The 17,430-nt window shown below is 31.2% G+C and overlaps 1 protein-coding gene across 3 annotated transcripts in view; it reads right to left on the bottom strand.

The window, feature by feature from the left end:
- The window catches only part of LOC134696426 (transmembrane protein 232-like), a 38,882-nt gene that overhangs the window by 20,048 nt on the left and 1,404 nt on the right, over window positions 1-17,430 (bottom strand). For 2 of the 3 annotated variants that reach the window (XM_063558227.1, XM_063558229.1), the window contains exons 2-9: window positions 15,698-15,849; window positions 13,770-13,884; window positions 11,264-11,369; window positions 9,044-9,201; window positions 5,751-5,850; window positions 3,527-3,699; window positions 2,572-2,798; window positions 1,735-1,883 (exon numbers count right to left, since the gene is read on the bottom strand). In XM_063558227.1, coding sequence (XP_063414297.1) covers window positions 1,735-1,883; window positions 2,572-2,798; window positions 3,527-3,699; window positions 5,751-5,850; window positions 9,044-9,201; window positions 11,264-11,369; window positions 13,770-13,884; window positions 15,698-15,831 — 1,162 coding nt within the window. In that variant the 5' untranslated portion in view covers window positions 15,832-15,849. Of the gene's footprint in view, window positions 1-1,734; window positions 1,884-2,571; window positions 2,799-3,526; window positions 3,700-5,750; window positions 5,851-9,043; window positions 9,202-11,263; window positions 11,370-13,769; window positions 13,885-15,697; window positions 15,850-16,101; window positions 16,273-17,430 lie in introns of those variants that run through there. The other variant, XM_063558228.1, reaches the window with a different exon arrangement.

Raw genomic sequence — 17,430 nt, 5'->3', positions numbered from 1 at the left:
GTAAATTCTGAGGTATGAAATTGATCAAATGCTGTCCAGACAGGGGTAGCTGGCGTCTCTACATTTAGCGAACTGAACGAAGTATTTAACTGTAGTGGAGAAGCCGGTGGTTGCAATAAAGAGCCAATATCGGGTTCTAAGTCATCTGTTATTTGGTTATATAATAGAAAATCGTCTGTAAATACAGACTCGTTGTCAGATTCCGACATTTACCAAATAAAAATACAATGTTTAAAACAGTTTTATATATATATCACACGCAAAAATAAGTAATGAGAAAAATCTCACGTACTGTACGCTCAGCTGTAGGTAGACGAGCAGAAATGAGATAAATCTCACATTCTACGTAAACGAAAATAAATACAGGCAATGCATACTATGATAAATCTTTATTTTTGCAATCTTATATTATTCCAAGTAATTCCGTCTATATAAGACCATATATATTTGAATATACCCACGGATGTCCATGATGTTTTCTGACACGGGGAAGAATCAACTATGTATAAATGGCGATCCAATGTATTAAAATAAATATCTCTATGTTTGTTTGTATATATAGTTTTAAAATGAATATTTGTTCGAAAAATTCACTGGTCTAAATGCTCTCATAATGTATCTGTATTGACAAATCAACCACGTGTGTCGTCCTCGTGTGTGGGGTCTACATGTATGATATACACGGACGTAACATTTTCAGAAAATAATTAAATATGTGTCGAAAACTGCATAAATGTTCTTAAAAATTCAGTAAAACGTCACTATGTACTCTTTTTTTTAGGGTCACTCCACCATGTAACGATATCGCCTCGTCGTAATTATATAAGTGTTGGGGTTGCGACTAGCTCATGAACAAAAACACATCTTACGTCAACGACATTTAATAAAAGAGAGCGTAAAACAAAAAGGCGTTTACGGACATCACTTGTACAATTCCGTAAAACATATAAAACTGAATTACACATATATAAAACATATATATCTAAATATATAACACTGTGGTTGTATTGGATCATGTGTTTTATATTGTTTTTTCGTAAATTGTTTTGATATAAATTGGACTGTTAGTTTTCTGTTTAAATAATTTCATATTTTTCATGTTGTGACCTTTTATAGTGGACTATCTAGGCTTATTTGAAAAATTTAGATATTTCATCACAGTCAATCAAACATGGTCCAAGGACACAGTTATCGTCCTTTGGTTTTCGTTGTGTACGAATATAGTCCCTAGTGTAAACAGTGTATAACTTGCATGTTTTATTTGATACACTTTCCCAAGTTATTTCTTGAAATTAAATGCATGAAATATTAAGTAAGAGGATGTAATTACATGTTTAAAAAATTTGGGTGCTGAATCTTTATGTTAAGTAGTGATTTGGTCCAGTTCCAAAAGGTCAAATTTTATCACGTCTGAAGCTGTCAAACTGAATTTTACACCCCCTTAACACAGAATTGTCAATATTTTGAGTTAGAGCTGGGAGAAGTTTCTATAATTTTGATATTATTTGTCTCACTGGTAGTACACTACACTGTAAAAATCTTTTTGAGAAAGAGCAGGTGCGATTTTTTTAATTTGAATTTATTGTCTAAAAGAAATGCACTACGAAATAACTGTGTTCTCGGGCCACATAAAGATTTATACAGGGTGACAATTTCATTATTAAATCACTCCTTTTTGAGATGACTTAAAGAGACAATTCCCATATTAGATCATAACCCGTGACCTTTTCTTACCTGAGTCATCTGATCTTGAACTGTCTGGTGGAGAGCCTCCTTTCACTTTAGGTCTTGACCCACGAGCAAGACTATGAAGAATTTTCATGGCTGCTATGTTTGATTTAGCTGCTTCAGCCAATATTTGTAAAGCAATCATGCTGTCAACCCTATAAAGCAATGCATAAAGTAAACATTTTGACATCGCCTTGGTATATGTCAGTGTTCCAGCTAGGATTTCAAAAGGGAAGGGTGCCAATCCTGAAAAAGGGCATTTAACGCGTGATATGAAAATATAAAAAGGGCATCTTGTACCAGTTTCACCTTTCTACATCAACTGTGCTAAATGGCAATACAGCACAAAACAGCTGTGCTCAGTAAATGCACAATGTTAGGATATAGCAACAGAGAAAATTTGTATTAAAAACAAAGAAAGCAGAGAAAGATGACCAAGGCATCCTACCAACACTGCTACTAAGACCCTCTTTAACTTTTCCCATTTAAATATAACTTAAATTTTATATACTGTGGATTTATTATTATTCCTTGGATACCAATTTTCATGGATTTGAGGACACACGTATGTCACAAATTCAGATGTTCAATAAAAAACATATTTTTAATAGGCTACATGTATATATACAAAAATAGTATAGCGAAATATCTGGGATATCCCATTCCTAAATGGTGGTAAAAATCATGCAAATCTGGTTGAACAATTAAAAATTATAAAAACAATGCTTTTTACTTTAGTGTTTTCAAATTTTATCTACAAATAATAGTCATAAAAGATTTATAAGAATTCCCTTATAACAAAACCATTTACTAAAATAATCATTGATTGAAAATGTCACAAACCAGTTTTCATTTGACAATCCCATTCCACATGTAGCTAGAGCTTGCAGGGCTTCAGCCAATCCCCCTCCAAGATGATTGGTACACCTCCACACATCCAAAGCATGCCATAAGGTTGGACTCAGATCATGTACACTACTACTTATTGCCCCACTGTGAGCTGATTGGCTTTGTCTCTCACTATTTTCATGGCGATCATGTGCTGTGCCAGACGTTCCTCTACTGTAAGGCTGAAAATAACAGATAAGGGTAATAAGGTTGCATGTATTTCAGATATTCCTGTATAATACTACTATGGAATCCTTATTACCACCATGGGTATAGATGAACCATGAATTTAACATTAAATAAAGTGCAAATTGTCTATCTTTTTCTTCTTCTATACTTGATTAAAATACATATATATATCTATAATATCCATGACATGTTTAATACTACAATAATATTAAATATGTTCCCTATTGGAATTTTTAAAACAAGGATATAATATGACTGATTGTTTATTAGTGTGTTATATTAACAGACTGCAGACATAAACTTGGAAACAGACTCTGATGGAACTCCAGTGGTATCCCTTAATAAATGAAAATGACACTGTTGTAAATAAAAAATTAAAATTATTCAAATTTAACCTGGATTAATTATTAAAACTGATTATGTTAAAACTTTAATCAACTATCAATAAATGATTAAAGCTGTAATAAATAATAAAATAGATTTACCATACTTGGTCTACTGAGTGGAGTGGTCTACTCCATAATAAATAATAAAACAGATTTACCATACTTGGTCTACTGAGTGGAGTGGTCTAATCCGTAAATAATAATAAAATAGATTTACCATACTTGGTCTACTGAGTGGAGTGGTCTACTCCATAAATAATAATAAAATAGATTTACCATACTTGGTCTACTGAGTGGAGTGGTCTACTCCATAAATAATAATAAAATAGATTTACCATACTTGGTCTACTGAGTGGAGTTCGGGGCTTTGATACATTATCTCCTTCCTTGATCTCACCAGGTTCAACTTCAGTGTCAGCCATGATTATTTTACCAACAGTTATTATAAATCTTAGTGATAATAAGGCATTTGGGTAGGGGCTGTAGGCTTCTTGACATTCAGATAAACCTGAGAAAAATAAAAATAAAATGATTAATCTTCATTATGTAACATTTCAGACAATTTCTCTGTAACTTTAACTTTCAGTATCACTTGACAATCCACAAATAGACAGTATATTACATGGATAGTCAAGTACTATTTTTCTTTTTTCTCCTTGAATCAACTTGTAATTTTGATGTGATAGCAGTTGACTTTTTTAAATTATTGTTCCTCAAAAGCTCAAAAATCGTCCTAGATTCCCATTAACTGTTAATCATGGTTCAAACTTCTACAATCAATTAAAGGACAGAAAAATGTTAAAATTTAGGGAGGATAATGAGTTAGTATAAAAGTGTAGATTTGACCTTCCAAAAAACCCATCTAAGAACAATAATCAGTAAAATACAGAATACGAATTAGAAAACTTACAGATCAGGAGGGCTCTTGTTTTCACATTTGTGTGAGACACAGAAACAAATGATGTAAACTAGACAATTCATTGGGTATAAATTTTGGTCAATTTTTCCAATCCAAAACATTTAAGCATGTAATTATGAAAATATGAAGTTTCTATAATACATGTATCTAAGAACTACAATTTCTTTTATGTATTTGGGCATTCATTTAGAAAATAGAGGAGGATGGATAATTTTTGACACAGGATAACTTTACAATAAATATCTGAATTATCATTCCTATAAATCAATTTTATTGAAATCCCAGCATTAAAAGACGATTTTAAAAATTGAAAAACAAAAATTGATTGGGCATTTCCCCCAAAGAATAATTTGCACATCCACATTTTATGTACCACTGTGCTAAATTTCGTTGGAGTCAATACTTAGAAATACAAGAGTGCACAAGCTGACATCGCCTTCTTTAGTTATCATTGATATTATGTTGATAGTCCTAAACATAAAGCTTTATTAAAACTTTCACATAAACTTAACATAAACAAAGAAAACAAAACATTCACCAATGAACTGTTAAAATGAGGTCAAGGTAAGATGAACCATTCCAGGCAGACAGGCTAACAATTCTTCCATACAACACAAAGTTGACCTATTGCTTATAGTTTAAAAAACAGACCAAAACACAAAAACTTTTAACACTTAGCAATTAACTGTGAAAATGAGATCAAGGCCAAATAAAACTTGCACGACATATATAGATCATAAAACATTTCCATACACCAAATATAGTTGACCTATTGCATATATATAGTATTAGAAAAAAAAAGACAAAAATTCAAAAACTTAACTTTGACCTCTGAAACATGAAAATGAGGTCAAGGTCAGATGACACCTGCCAGCTAGACATGTACGCTTTACAATCAATCCATACACCAAATATGGTAGATATATTACCAATAGTATAAGAAAAACAGACCAAAACACAAAAACTCAACACTTAGCAATTAACTGTGAAAATGAGATCAAGGCCAAATAAAACCTGCACGACATATATAGATCATAAAACATTTCCATACACCAAATATAGTTGACCTATTGCATATATATAGTATTAGAAAAAAAAAGACAAAAATTCAAAAACTTAACTTTGACCACTGAACCATGAAAATGAGGTCAAGGTCAGATGACACCTGCTAGTTGGACATGTACATCTTACAGTCCTTCCATACACCGAATATACTAGACCAATTTGCTTCTAGTATCTGAGATATGGGCTTGACCACCAAAACTGAACCTTGGTCAAGTGAAAACTGTCTGACAGGCATGAGGACCTTGCAAGGTACGCACATACCAAATAGTTGTCCTATTACTCATTATAAGAGAGGATTTAACACTAAAAAAATCTTAACTTTTTTTTTCAAGAAGTCACTGAACCATGAAATGAGGACGAGGACATTAGACATGTGACTGATGGAAACTTTGTAACATGAGGCATCTATATACAAAGTATGAAGCATACTGGTCTCCTACCTTCTAAAAAATAAAGCTTTTAAGAGGTCGGCTAACAACCCCCCCACAATAGCTGCAACACGATCCCTTTGCTGAGCTTTTCAACAAAAATCACATTGAAATGTAAAAAAATAAAATTTATAGTAAAGTACTTACCATCTAAGTATGTAAAGAGTCTGTTTTTAAACTCATTTTGTCCTTGGAGTTGTCCTGCCATGTGATGGTAAAACAATCGGGTGAAAGCCAGCTGTCCCATCTGTAATTAAATGATTCAAATAAAGTTATTGTCAAATACTTTAATGCATGGGGTTTTCATTTAATGGTTTTCATGGATGGCTTTATCCATGCATTTAAGTATCCAACAAAATATAACACCTGTTGTACAGTTCCAGATAAAGAAACATCCCCATGTAGGTTTGACTACATGCATATATATATGTATATATATTACGGATTACAAATGTGTCGAGGTTTGTGATTGGATAACAACACAGAGATGTTGGTGTATATTCAGGAAACTGCCGGGGTATATACAACATTTGTATCCCCAATTGGAACCTCAAAAACGTTATCATAACACCGGTTACTATGTGACGTAGTCAAAAGCTATCAGACTGTCAGAGGCTCACAGAAGGAAAATAATGAGGTGCTTCAGTCAATAATACATTTTTGATACAAAATCACGCAATTTACACTTTTGATACTTAAAGTCATAAGAAACGAGTGACCGGTGAAAAAAAATGTTCTTCCAATTCTTGAACCAACGCATACAAACATCATAAACTTAGTCTTCTGTACTCGAATTTGTCATTTTTTTCGTGTAAATTTTGTATAATCGTCAATTATTTTTTTCAATCGGTTAGTGTTGTTGTGAAAATATGGCAGGTAATTAAAGTTCGTGTTTTGAAGCCGAAGTTTAACGATTGTCACCTGTTTGTCAACAATTGACGAAAAATAAACAAAAAAGCATGGAAATTGAGCACGTGTTTAACATGTAAATACAGATAATAGTTTATTTGAAGGACATCCATGCGTATTGTGGTCACCGGATTTTTACGAGATGGGTCACACTGAGGTCACCTTGCATACGGAAAATATGTCGGGGGAATTGCTTGCTGGAAGGAAGCAATTCAAATAAAGTACACTTCTTCTAAATATGAATAAATTGAAAAAATTTCTTCAGAAAAAAGTATATGTACATAAGTTTTATAATGAAAACTATACATTGAGTTATAAAAAACATGCATTATTTTTTTTTTACTTGAGGTTTCTTATGACTTTAAATTTAATGTTAAAAGTGTTAATATAAATTATTACATACATGAAAAAAAAATGTCCACAGCAAATTAGAAAATCCTTCAGGTATGCGAAGATATTGTTTTTTTTCAACTTATATGAACAAAAACCTGCACTGGAAAATAACTTCAAGTCAGGGGTAATCCGTAATATATGTGTAATTCAGGTCTCAGAAAGGGTATATACTGTTACATTCCCGGCTCAGGGCTTATATCCCCTTCGCCTTCGGCTATCCCTGTGTTGAGCTTTCTGCGACAAAATTTGCATACTCGACAAAAAAATAAAATGTAGGACTGTTAACCTTTTAATTCTCATGAGAAATGAGTTTTGAACGATGAAGTAAAATTTATTGTGATATTAAAAATCGCTTAAATTTTACATTTATTTAGTTTATGTACAGCTTATTCGAAAACAACAATAAAAAATATAAGTCACTGATGAGTTAAAAAAGATATTTCAATTGTAATGCCAAAAAATGGCATTTTTCCACCAAAGGGAGATAATTTGGAGCTTTTTCAATGATATCTACATTTTAAAGTCACCTGCAACCAACACAAATTGAATTTTTGTTTGTACCATATGATAACGTTACAACTACTTAAGGTAATTAATAAAATTATAATGAAAAATAAATGTTTATTTTATCTGAAAATCTTAAACCGCCTCATAATTCTCATACGAAAAAAAAATAATTTCTTCTTGAGCTTGCTTTTCATGTAAATAATTAGTTTTACAACTCAAAGTACATTTGTGGCATTTTCTTAACTGTAACTGTTTCCATTACGTGACATTTTTATGGCCCAATTAATACTTTTGATGAGTGTCAATCTGTAATCATTCGATCTAAAGTAAAAAGTGTCAACTTCTGATTACTTATGGATAAAACAACTTCAATATTTACTCTGCATTTTCCTTCAATTGAAAAACATTAGGAATTTTGTAAGTAATGAGAGATAAACAAAACAGTAAGCAAAGTTAAGATTGCCCACAGCTAGGACATTCAACTTTGAGCCCCTCATATTTTTTGGAAAATTGGGTTAAGAATTAATTTAATGTTTATATATCTAGTAGAAAATTATTTACTACATTTTTTTACATTTATTGTTAGTCATATGCATAAATCCATGAAGTTTGTGACTTGGAATCTCGGTTTAATATTGAAAGTTATTTTAAGTACAGGGATTTGTCCTTCACTAAAAGTTGTAACTGTTATTTAATGACACACAGATTTATTGTTTTTATTTTGTATTTCATCAGCTGTACTGATTCATTTCTTTAGAATTCATAAATATACATATGAATAAATTATAATGATTTCTTACTTTGATTTCGTGAATAATTTGACATCAGATTCTTTTCTTAAAGGTGTACTAGCTATGAGATATATGAATAACCTAATATTTTTTTTTTTTGGCTCAATCAGTAATGAAATTGTAATAGTGAAATAATCATTCCTTTTTAGTAGCCACTAAGGTTCAATTTTGTCAACATAAGCCAAAAAAACATTTACTTTTATAAATTGTTATTTGGATGGAGAGTTGTCTCATTGGCACTCACACCACACCACATCTATCTATATCTATTGATTATGACTTATTCACTTGCAAGTGAATAATTTGACCTCATTGAATCCATATTCATGTGAACTTTAATTTAACCCCTTAGCTTGAGATGGATAACACATGAATTGTATGTGTTAAGTTATTTAAAGGAAAAGAATGACAACATTGAAAGTGAAACAAAAGTAAAGCATTTGATTGACCGATTCGATCCACAAATAAACATTCTAATACAGGTAAAAACATTGATTATTTTTTATGTTTTATCTGTAATATGAAATTAGACCTAGAATAATTCAACAGCAAGTGTTTGCTTAATCTTTTTATATATTTATTTATATTTACATCACTTATATGGATATCGGATGACTACAGAGGTCAACTCAATAAATAATTAGATGGCGTCTAGACACAAATACACACGAAGCGAAGCTACATATTTTTATGCCTGGGCCTTGTTTATTTAGACTTTAAATAGTTTGGATAAATGTTTTACATTGTTATAAATCAAATATGAGAATTTGATTAGAATCGGTGAACATGACAGCTTTAAAGTAGTTAAACAACTGAGAGGTAAAATGTCATGACGGTTACCTTTAAGAGTTTAATTTCTCCAGTCCTAAGATATGGTTGATGAACAGCATCTGTCCTGAGCCAGTATAACATTGTCTCTGCCAGGAAGAACAAAGCTGGGATGTGGAATCTCTCTAGAGGTGACTGGTCAAGTGTGGTTATCAATACATCTAGACATTCTACAATTTAAATATAATATTATGTGGAATCTCTCTAGAGGTGACTGGTCAAGTGTGGTTATCAATACATCTAGACATTCTACAATTTAAATATAATATTATGTGGAATCTCTCTAGAGGTGACTGGTCAAGTGTGGTTATCAATACATCTAGACATTCTACAATTTAAATATAATATTATGTGGAATCTCTCTAGAGGTGACTGGTCAAGTGTGGTTATCAATACATCTAGACATTCTACAATTTAAATATAATATTATGTGGAATCTCTCTAGAGGTGACTGGTCAAGTGTGGTTATCAATACATCTAGACATTCTATAATTTAAATATTATATTATGTGGAATCTCTCTAGAGGTGACTAGTCAAGTGTGGTTATCAATACATCTAGACATTCTACAATTTAAATATAATATTATGTGGAATCTCTCTAGAGGTGACTGGTCAAGTGTGGTTATCAATACATCTAGACATTCTACAATTTAAATATAATATTATGATAAGTGATTCATACTGTTCAAAGCCAGGACACAAAATTTCAGGATAAGCCTTTTACCAGTATATTAAAACCGAATACTGGATAAATAGTAATAAATACCATTACCCATTTTACCTGAGGGCATTCAAAATCTAACCAGAACAAAAAGATGAATAAAGATGAATATTTTCAACATGTTCTTGTAATAGATAAACTCATCATTGTATAATCAAGATTAAAAATTTGTTATACAGAAGCGTGTTAAGTTTATCTAATACATGTATATTTTTTCGCTGAAGTAAATATACATCTTTCCATCCCTAAAACTCCCTCTTCAATCTTTAAAATACTGTAGAAACATTAATTTTTATGGGGTTAAAATTTTGTGGTTTTGTCTCTATATAAGGTTTTATGGGGATTTAATTTCTTGGTTTCCAGCCAATGGAATTGACATTATACGTAGGTTAAATTTTCGTGGGTTTTTTAATTTCGTTGATATATCCTTTTCGCGAAATAAACAAAATTAAATCCTCCACTAAAGTTTCTGCTTACACAGTAGTCTTTTTCTCATAAATATCATTTTGCCTTCTTTTCATCTCAACTCTAACTGATTTCATGAATAATAAATCCTAATTGGATGAATAAAGTTATTATTTATGAAAAAAGGTTGTAAATTATACTCATATAAGAATTAGATGTACATCTTACTTGGTTTTATTAACATCCTTTTTGTTAGTCCTCGCTTGTGTCTATACAATATATCACTCCTTACAAAACCAAGGTTAAATATCAATGTTTGACCTTGTGTGGTAATGATGGTCCTTACAAAACCAAGGTTAAATATATCAATGTTTGACCTTGTGTGGTAATGATGGTCCTTACAAAACCAAGGTTAAATATCAATGTTTGACCTTGTTTGGTAATGATGGTCCTTACAAAACCAAGGTTAAATATATCAATGTTTGACCTTGTGTGGTAATGATGGTCCTTACACAACCAAGGTTAAATATCAATGTTTGACCTTGTTTGGTAATGATGGTCCTTACAAAACCAAGGTTAAATATCAATATTTGACCTTGTTTGGTAATGATGGTCCTTACAAAACCAAGGTTAAATATCAATGTTTGACCTTGTTTAGTAATGATGGTCCTTACAAAACCAAGGTTATATATCAATGTTTGACCTTGTTTGGTAATGATGGTCCTTACAAAACCAAGGTTATATATATCAATGTTTGACCTTGTTTGGTAATGATGGTCCTTACAAAACCATGGTTATATATCAATAAATTTGAGAATGGAAATGGGGAATGTATGAAAGAGACAACAACCCGACCATAGAAAAAACAACAGCAGAAGGTCTGACCTTGTTTGGTAATGATGGTACATGTTTGTACATCTGTATTTCATTTATATGCATCTGTTTGAAGTGATGTAAGGAGTGACATATTGTATGGACACCAGCAAGACTTCTTAATAAAGTTTTTACAAAATGTCTCTGTGCAAGTTAATGCAAAATAATATGTAATGTCAAATGTTTTAAACCTTCAATACAATAGATGTCTGGTATGACCTTGTGAACTTACCTTCCTGTATTTTGCCCTTACACTGAGCCAACTGAGCTAGCTCAGTCCAGGCCATTGGTAAATTTACATATTGTCCTAATCCATTAAGCCGCAAACCAGATCTTCTCTGAAATTGAATAAGAGTTATGCAAAATATTTTTTTTGGATAACAGTCATTGGTAAATCATTGACTAAGTACTTACAAACGAAAGGGGAAATATAATGAGTGTCACTTAAAGTTGCCTTATAATGTTTAATAAAGGCTATATTGAGAATAGCATTATAATAAATCCATGTCCGACATGTGCCAAGCAACATAAAATTGACTGAACTTAGTATTTACAATTTTTAACTTAGATGAAACCTTTTACCTGTGCATTCTCTGAGAGATCAGTGCAGGCAAACAATTGCAACATAAACAAAAAAGGAATGTTAATACAAGCACTGACACTGACATGTCAAATTGAATAAACATGTATTGTATTCTTCTTTGATCGAAAAAATGCATATAATTATTTCATGAGATGGACAAATACAAAATAAAGAATCATAAAAAAATAAATATAAAAAAAATCATTAAAAGGAAAGCAAGAAAAAAGTACCATCCTAATTGGATGAAAACTAAAAACTACTATGTGATTTTTTAAATCTTATGGTCCCTTATACCTGAGAAACCCTTAGAAACCATTACACATTCCATTAATACAGGAAATATGATTTTTATAAAAAAAAAATTATTTATGATTTTTAGTAATTAGTTGAGGAATTAATTAAAATGAAGCCGTAATTACAAAAATCTGAACCTTTTGTTTTGTGTCTAAAGGTTTTATGTTTAAATTCATAATCTTTGTAAAATTTAAATTAAGGCAAGTTACTTTGGTAAAATGTTATGTCTTTCAGTATGTACAGACAACAAAGTTATGACCACAAAATTTGTGGCTTTATGAAAAAGAAATTCTTGAAATAACGTTTTGTGTTTTTATTGTTGTGATGAAGGATTTATGAATATACTTCCATTTATGGTCTGTGTTTTTGTTAAGTTATTTTTCTGCTTTGTATCAATCTGATGAGCCCTTTTCAACCGATTTTTATGTATAAAAATAAGGAGATGTGGTATGATTGCTTATAAGACAACTATACAACAAAGTTCATAAGAAGTGGATGTATGCAATTATAGGCAACCATATAGCCTTAAGTAATGCGAAAAACTAATACCGTATAGTTGACTATGAAAGTCCTCGACATGAAATATATGAAACAATTCACTTGAGGAAACTAATAACCTAATCTATAATATAACACTTTTTGATAAACAAATGAACAAAAGACAACTAATGAACAATAGGCTCATGGATTGGGACAAACACATACAGAATGTTTGTTCTTATGTTGCACTGTTTAGTTGTTCTTATGTTGTACTGCTTAGTTGTTCTTATGTTGTACTGTTTAGTTGTTCTTATGTTGTACTGTTTAGTTGTTCTTATGTTGTTCTGTTTCATTGTTCTTATGTTGTACTGTTTAGTTGTTCTTATGATGAACTGTTTAGTTGTTCTTATGTTGTTCTGTTTAGTTGTTTTTATGTTGAACTGTTTAGTTGTTCTTGTGTTGTTCTGTTTAATTGTTCTTATGTTGTGCTGTTTAGTTGTTCTGATGTTGTACTGTTTAGTTGTTCTTATGTTGAACTGTTTAGTTGTTCTTATGTTGTACTGTTTAGTTGTTCTTATGTTGTACTGTTTAGTTGTTCTTATGTTGTACTGTTTAGTTGTTCTTATTTTGTACTGTTTAGTTATTCTTATGTTGAACTGTTTAGTATCAAAAATATAACTCAACATGCAGACATTTTATATGTTTAGGTACATTACGTTGTATTTCACATCATATTGTTTATGGTAATATTCTTTATAAAGCACAAAAATGTCAGTATTCACCTCATAAGCTAATAAAACCTTTAAACAGACTTATTAAGAAGGCATATACATGTAGGTACGATACTGTTGTCAGGTCATTAAAGATTGCATATTTTGGCTTTAATATTGATTCACTTATACATATGGTCTTTGATTTGGAATTAAACACATTTTATATTCTCAAACCAGTTGTTGACATATGACACGGATTATGTTCTTCTCATATATGTCATTATGGTATAATACTAAACCCCTACCGGAGGGATTGTGCCTGATATTCTCATGATGAAGACATAATCTTTCAATCAGTTTAATTGAGGTCTGGAGCTGGCATGTCAGTAACTGCTAGCTGCTAGTAGTCTGTTGTTATTTATGTATTATTGTCATTTTGATTATTTTCTTTTGTTTCCTATTCTTAAATCAGAGTCAGACTTCTCTTAAACTGAGTTTTACTATGCGTATTGTGTGTTTGTTTTTTCTGCATTGACTAGAGGTATAGGGAGAGGGTTAAGATCTCAACCGACATGTTGAACAAAGTTTCATTAGATTTTAATCATTTGAACAAAGTTTTATGAATCTTTAATTATTTGAACAAATTTCATCAGATTTCTGTACATTACCTTAGATCTTTCCAACATTTTGTGAGCTGTAGCCTCGTATTTCTCTCTCTCGTCCAATGTTTTAGCATTGTTGTACTGATATACAAATTCCTCTGTAACTTCTAATGGATTACGACTGAAAATTATATCATTTGATTTTTAACTCATACATGTACCATTATCTGAGAAAATAAACTTCATGTGAACACTGCAGTGAAAGCAGGATAAAGATTTGAGATGAAGTATGATCCTACAACAACCATGTTCCATTACTAAGTGAATTTCTGGTTAAAGTTGACTATTCAACATATTCATTATATAATTACTAGCAGCAAACGATGGCCTATTTATTTTTTAGGTTTGTCACATGTTTATGCATACTTTATTTCACAGGTCATGTATTATGACAATAAACATTTCATTGTAAAACACATTATTTTGAGGTTACAATTTCTGCTGCAATAAACATGACAAGGATTATAACAAAAAGCTCTAACACAACATGACTGGTAACATATTTCAATCTTTCAAGAACCATAACTCCTGAATAGAAAAAGTGCCATTATTGTACTTGACCTCAATTTTGTCATCAGTAACAATATATTTGAAATTTAAAAGCTTTGGCTGTAAGGTTCATGAGTAAATACATGGACACAACTGGAAACACCATTTTTCCATCTTTCAAGAACCATAAATCCTGAACTGTAAAACTCAAAATCATTATTATTGAACTTGACCTCCATTTTGTTATCATCAGTAACAACATATTAAAATCTTAAAAGCTTTGGTGGAATAGTTCATGAGTAAATGCACAGACAGGACTGGAAACGCCATTTTTCAATCTTTCTAGAACCATAACTCCAGAACAGTAAATGTCAAAACCGTCATTATTTAAATTGACCTTGTTTTGTTGTCAAAAACAACATATTAAATTTTTAAAAGCTTTGGTTGAACAGTTCATGAGTTAATGCATGGACAACATTTGGCTGCCCATGTCCGACCGGCCGCCCAGCAGTACATCCCCAAATCAATAACCGACATTTTTGTCACAAAAATTTGGTTAATAAAACTTATACATGTATCTTAAATCCCTCTTTTTCCGTTGAATATTTTTGGCTGATGGTGACAAGGTCACGTTACCATCTAAAAATGGATATTTAACAATAGGAAATGAAAAATCATCTCTTTTATCATAAATTTGGGTATAAAGTTTCCTGTTAAAGATATAGATATCAAGATCCAAGAAAGAGCAATGTTTGTTGTTAGTATTAAATTTATTCAAAGTCAATCGCTTAAGTGTGCATACTGAAGTCGTCAATATTGAGAGCCAATGTATGCATCATCCAAATATCTGAAAGTAGTATTAAATTTTTGTATTTGATTTTGTTTGGATTGGTCTTGCTGATTTTGGTTATAAATTATATCTCATAACAAATTTACAATACAGAAACAGGTTTGCAATAAGCGGTGCACAGTTAGTTGGAATTCTGAGAACTTGACAATATACAATGATATACAGAATCTCCACATTTACTTTAGCAAACAAAAATTTCATGGAGTAAAAATTCAAACGCAGTTATACATGTAGTATCAAAGCAGGCCAAATTGACATAGTTCTTTTGTTTGTGAATTACAATTTGTTGTTTAATACTAAAAAAATCCCTAAAAGAGTTTGTCCGACCATAGATCTGACTTTAAAAATGCACATCTAATTAAGTGTGAGGATATGAAGACTGTAGAATGAAATAGTTAATAACACTACGTGACGATGATTTAAAAAATATTAAGCAGTAAGATCAAAGGGTTATGCACAATTTGTATATAAAACTTAAAAAAAAAGAATGAATTGCTGCAAGATATATGTGTATGACTTAACATGAAATATGGTATCTGCAAGAATAAGTTGGTTTACCATTGTTTACAGTACTTTCTAACAATAAATATTCTACCTTGTTTGTAAAACTTTTTGACTTTCTACACTCTGCAGGTAAGACTGTTTGAGTAAACGTTCCTGTAACTCTAATCTTTGACTATGTGATATAATACCAAACTTGTGAACAATTGGAATCTTTGTAATCGGCATGGTGTTGATTTACAGTTTCTGGAAAAAATAAGATAACAAAGATATTTTTAAATCAATATTCATTTGGTTATGATACTTACAATGTTTAATCTTTTTTAAAATTTACTAAAAATAATTGTTTGATTTATTTTTGCTTGCTTAATGTCAAGTTGCAAACATTTAAACTTATTCGGGGCTAGAACAAATTAACATTAGGTAGATTCTGCAGAGTTGAAGGGTCAGCTCAGTCCAGTAAGTTTGGCTCTTTTTCCTATTGAAAGGTCAGCTTACCAGCAAGTTTGGTTGTACTTCCTGGTTGTAGGGTCAGTTAACCAGCAAGTTTGGTTCTACTTCCTGTTGAAGGGTCAGCTAACCAGTTACATTGTACAATGTAGTTTGGTTCTTCTTCCTGCTGATAGTCTTCTAATATTTTGGCAATGACAGTCATCAGTGGCAGTACACCTCCTTTTTTTTAGGATCAGTGCATTTGAATGGGGACATGTAGTTGGAACCCCCCTTTGTCCTGGGTTAGGAACCCCCCTTTTTAAAATGGCTCGATCCGCCCCTGGTTATGTGTTTCAAAGACTTGATGTACATGTATTTGCCTTAAATCAGTTTACTATTGTATGAATAACAGGTGCACAAATCTTGAACAAATAGTCTCCTGTTATCTTGCTTTCATGTTGATATTTCTTTTTATGTAATTAAACAGTTTATTTTTTGGGTGCTTTTAACAGTACCAGTTGAAAGCTATCACAATTTCTTTGAAAAAAATCTGAGACAATGCTTTGGATTTAACATACTAAATTAAAGGTTTAAGTGTTGGGTAAAAATCGTAGGATAAAAACAATACATATATATGTGATTATGTTCAGAAATATAAAATGAATTTGTACCATTTAGGAAACTGGAGAAAAGGTTCAAAGAACCAGCCCTGGTTTAGCATCCTGGATTTAAAGTTTGTACACATTGATTTCATATTTTTCTAATACAATGTTTGTTTCATGTCTGTCATATTTTTTTTTTACACAAATAGTCTATGGTATATCAAAATGATTGAAGGGATCATAAACCAGCAATAGACCAATAACAAGAAATTTCAAATTCTAGGGTATAAGGCATTTCTTTACATTTCAATAGTCCTAGGCCAGGATTTTAAAAACGGGAGTCATAGTTCTGGTTGCAATTGTATAGGGTCCATGAGGGAGGTCAGAAGCTCCTGGATTTCAACACTTTATCATCAAATTATGCAGTATTATAACAGACTCCATGATAGACAAATTGGTGAAAATAGTCTGCCTTCGAATCATTCAAATTATGTATTGATTAACATGTGGATATCAATCTTTAGAAGAAGTTGTAAATTCAGTTAAAATGTTATATGAAATGGGCATGAAAAATGAATCTTTAATGATAGCTTTTCCTGAACTTTAGATAGAACGGTTTTCAGGAAAAGCTTCATTCAGAGCTAAAATCATCACTAAGAGATACTATTTGTATTAATATAAATGAAAATCTATGGCACATACATGTACCTCCATACAACAATTTTGATGTGTCTTTAAAAAAAAGTATTTTCCTTTTTTATTAACCTAATTTTTAAAAGAATATGAGGCAGGC

The sequence above is a fragment of the Mytilus trossulus genome, chromosome 14, assembly GCF_036588685.1.
Source record: "Mytilus trossulus isolate FHL-02 chromosome 14, PNRI_Mtr1.1.1.hap1, whole genome shotgun sequence".
In the NCBI taxonomy this organism is placed as follows: Eukaryota; Metazoa; Mollusca; class Bivalvia; order Mytilida; family Mytilidae; genus Mytilus; species Mytilus trossulus.
The sequence above is the reverse complement of the archived record's forward strand: the minus strand, read 5'-3'. Positions and strand labels throughout refer to the sequence as shown.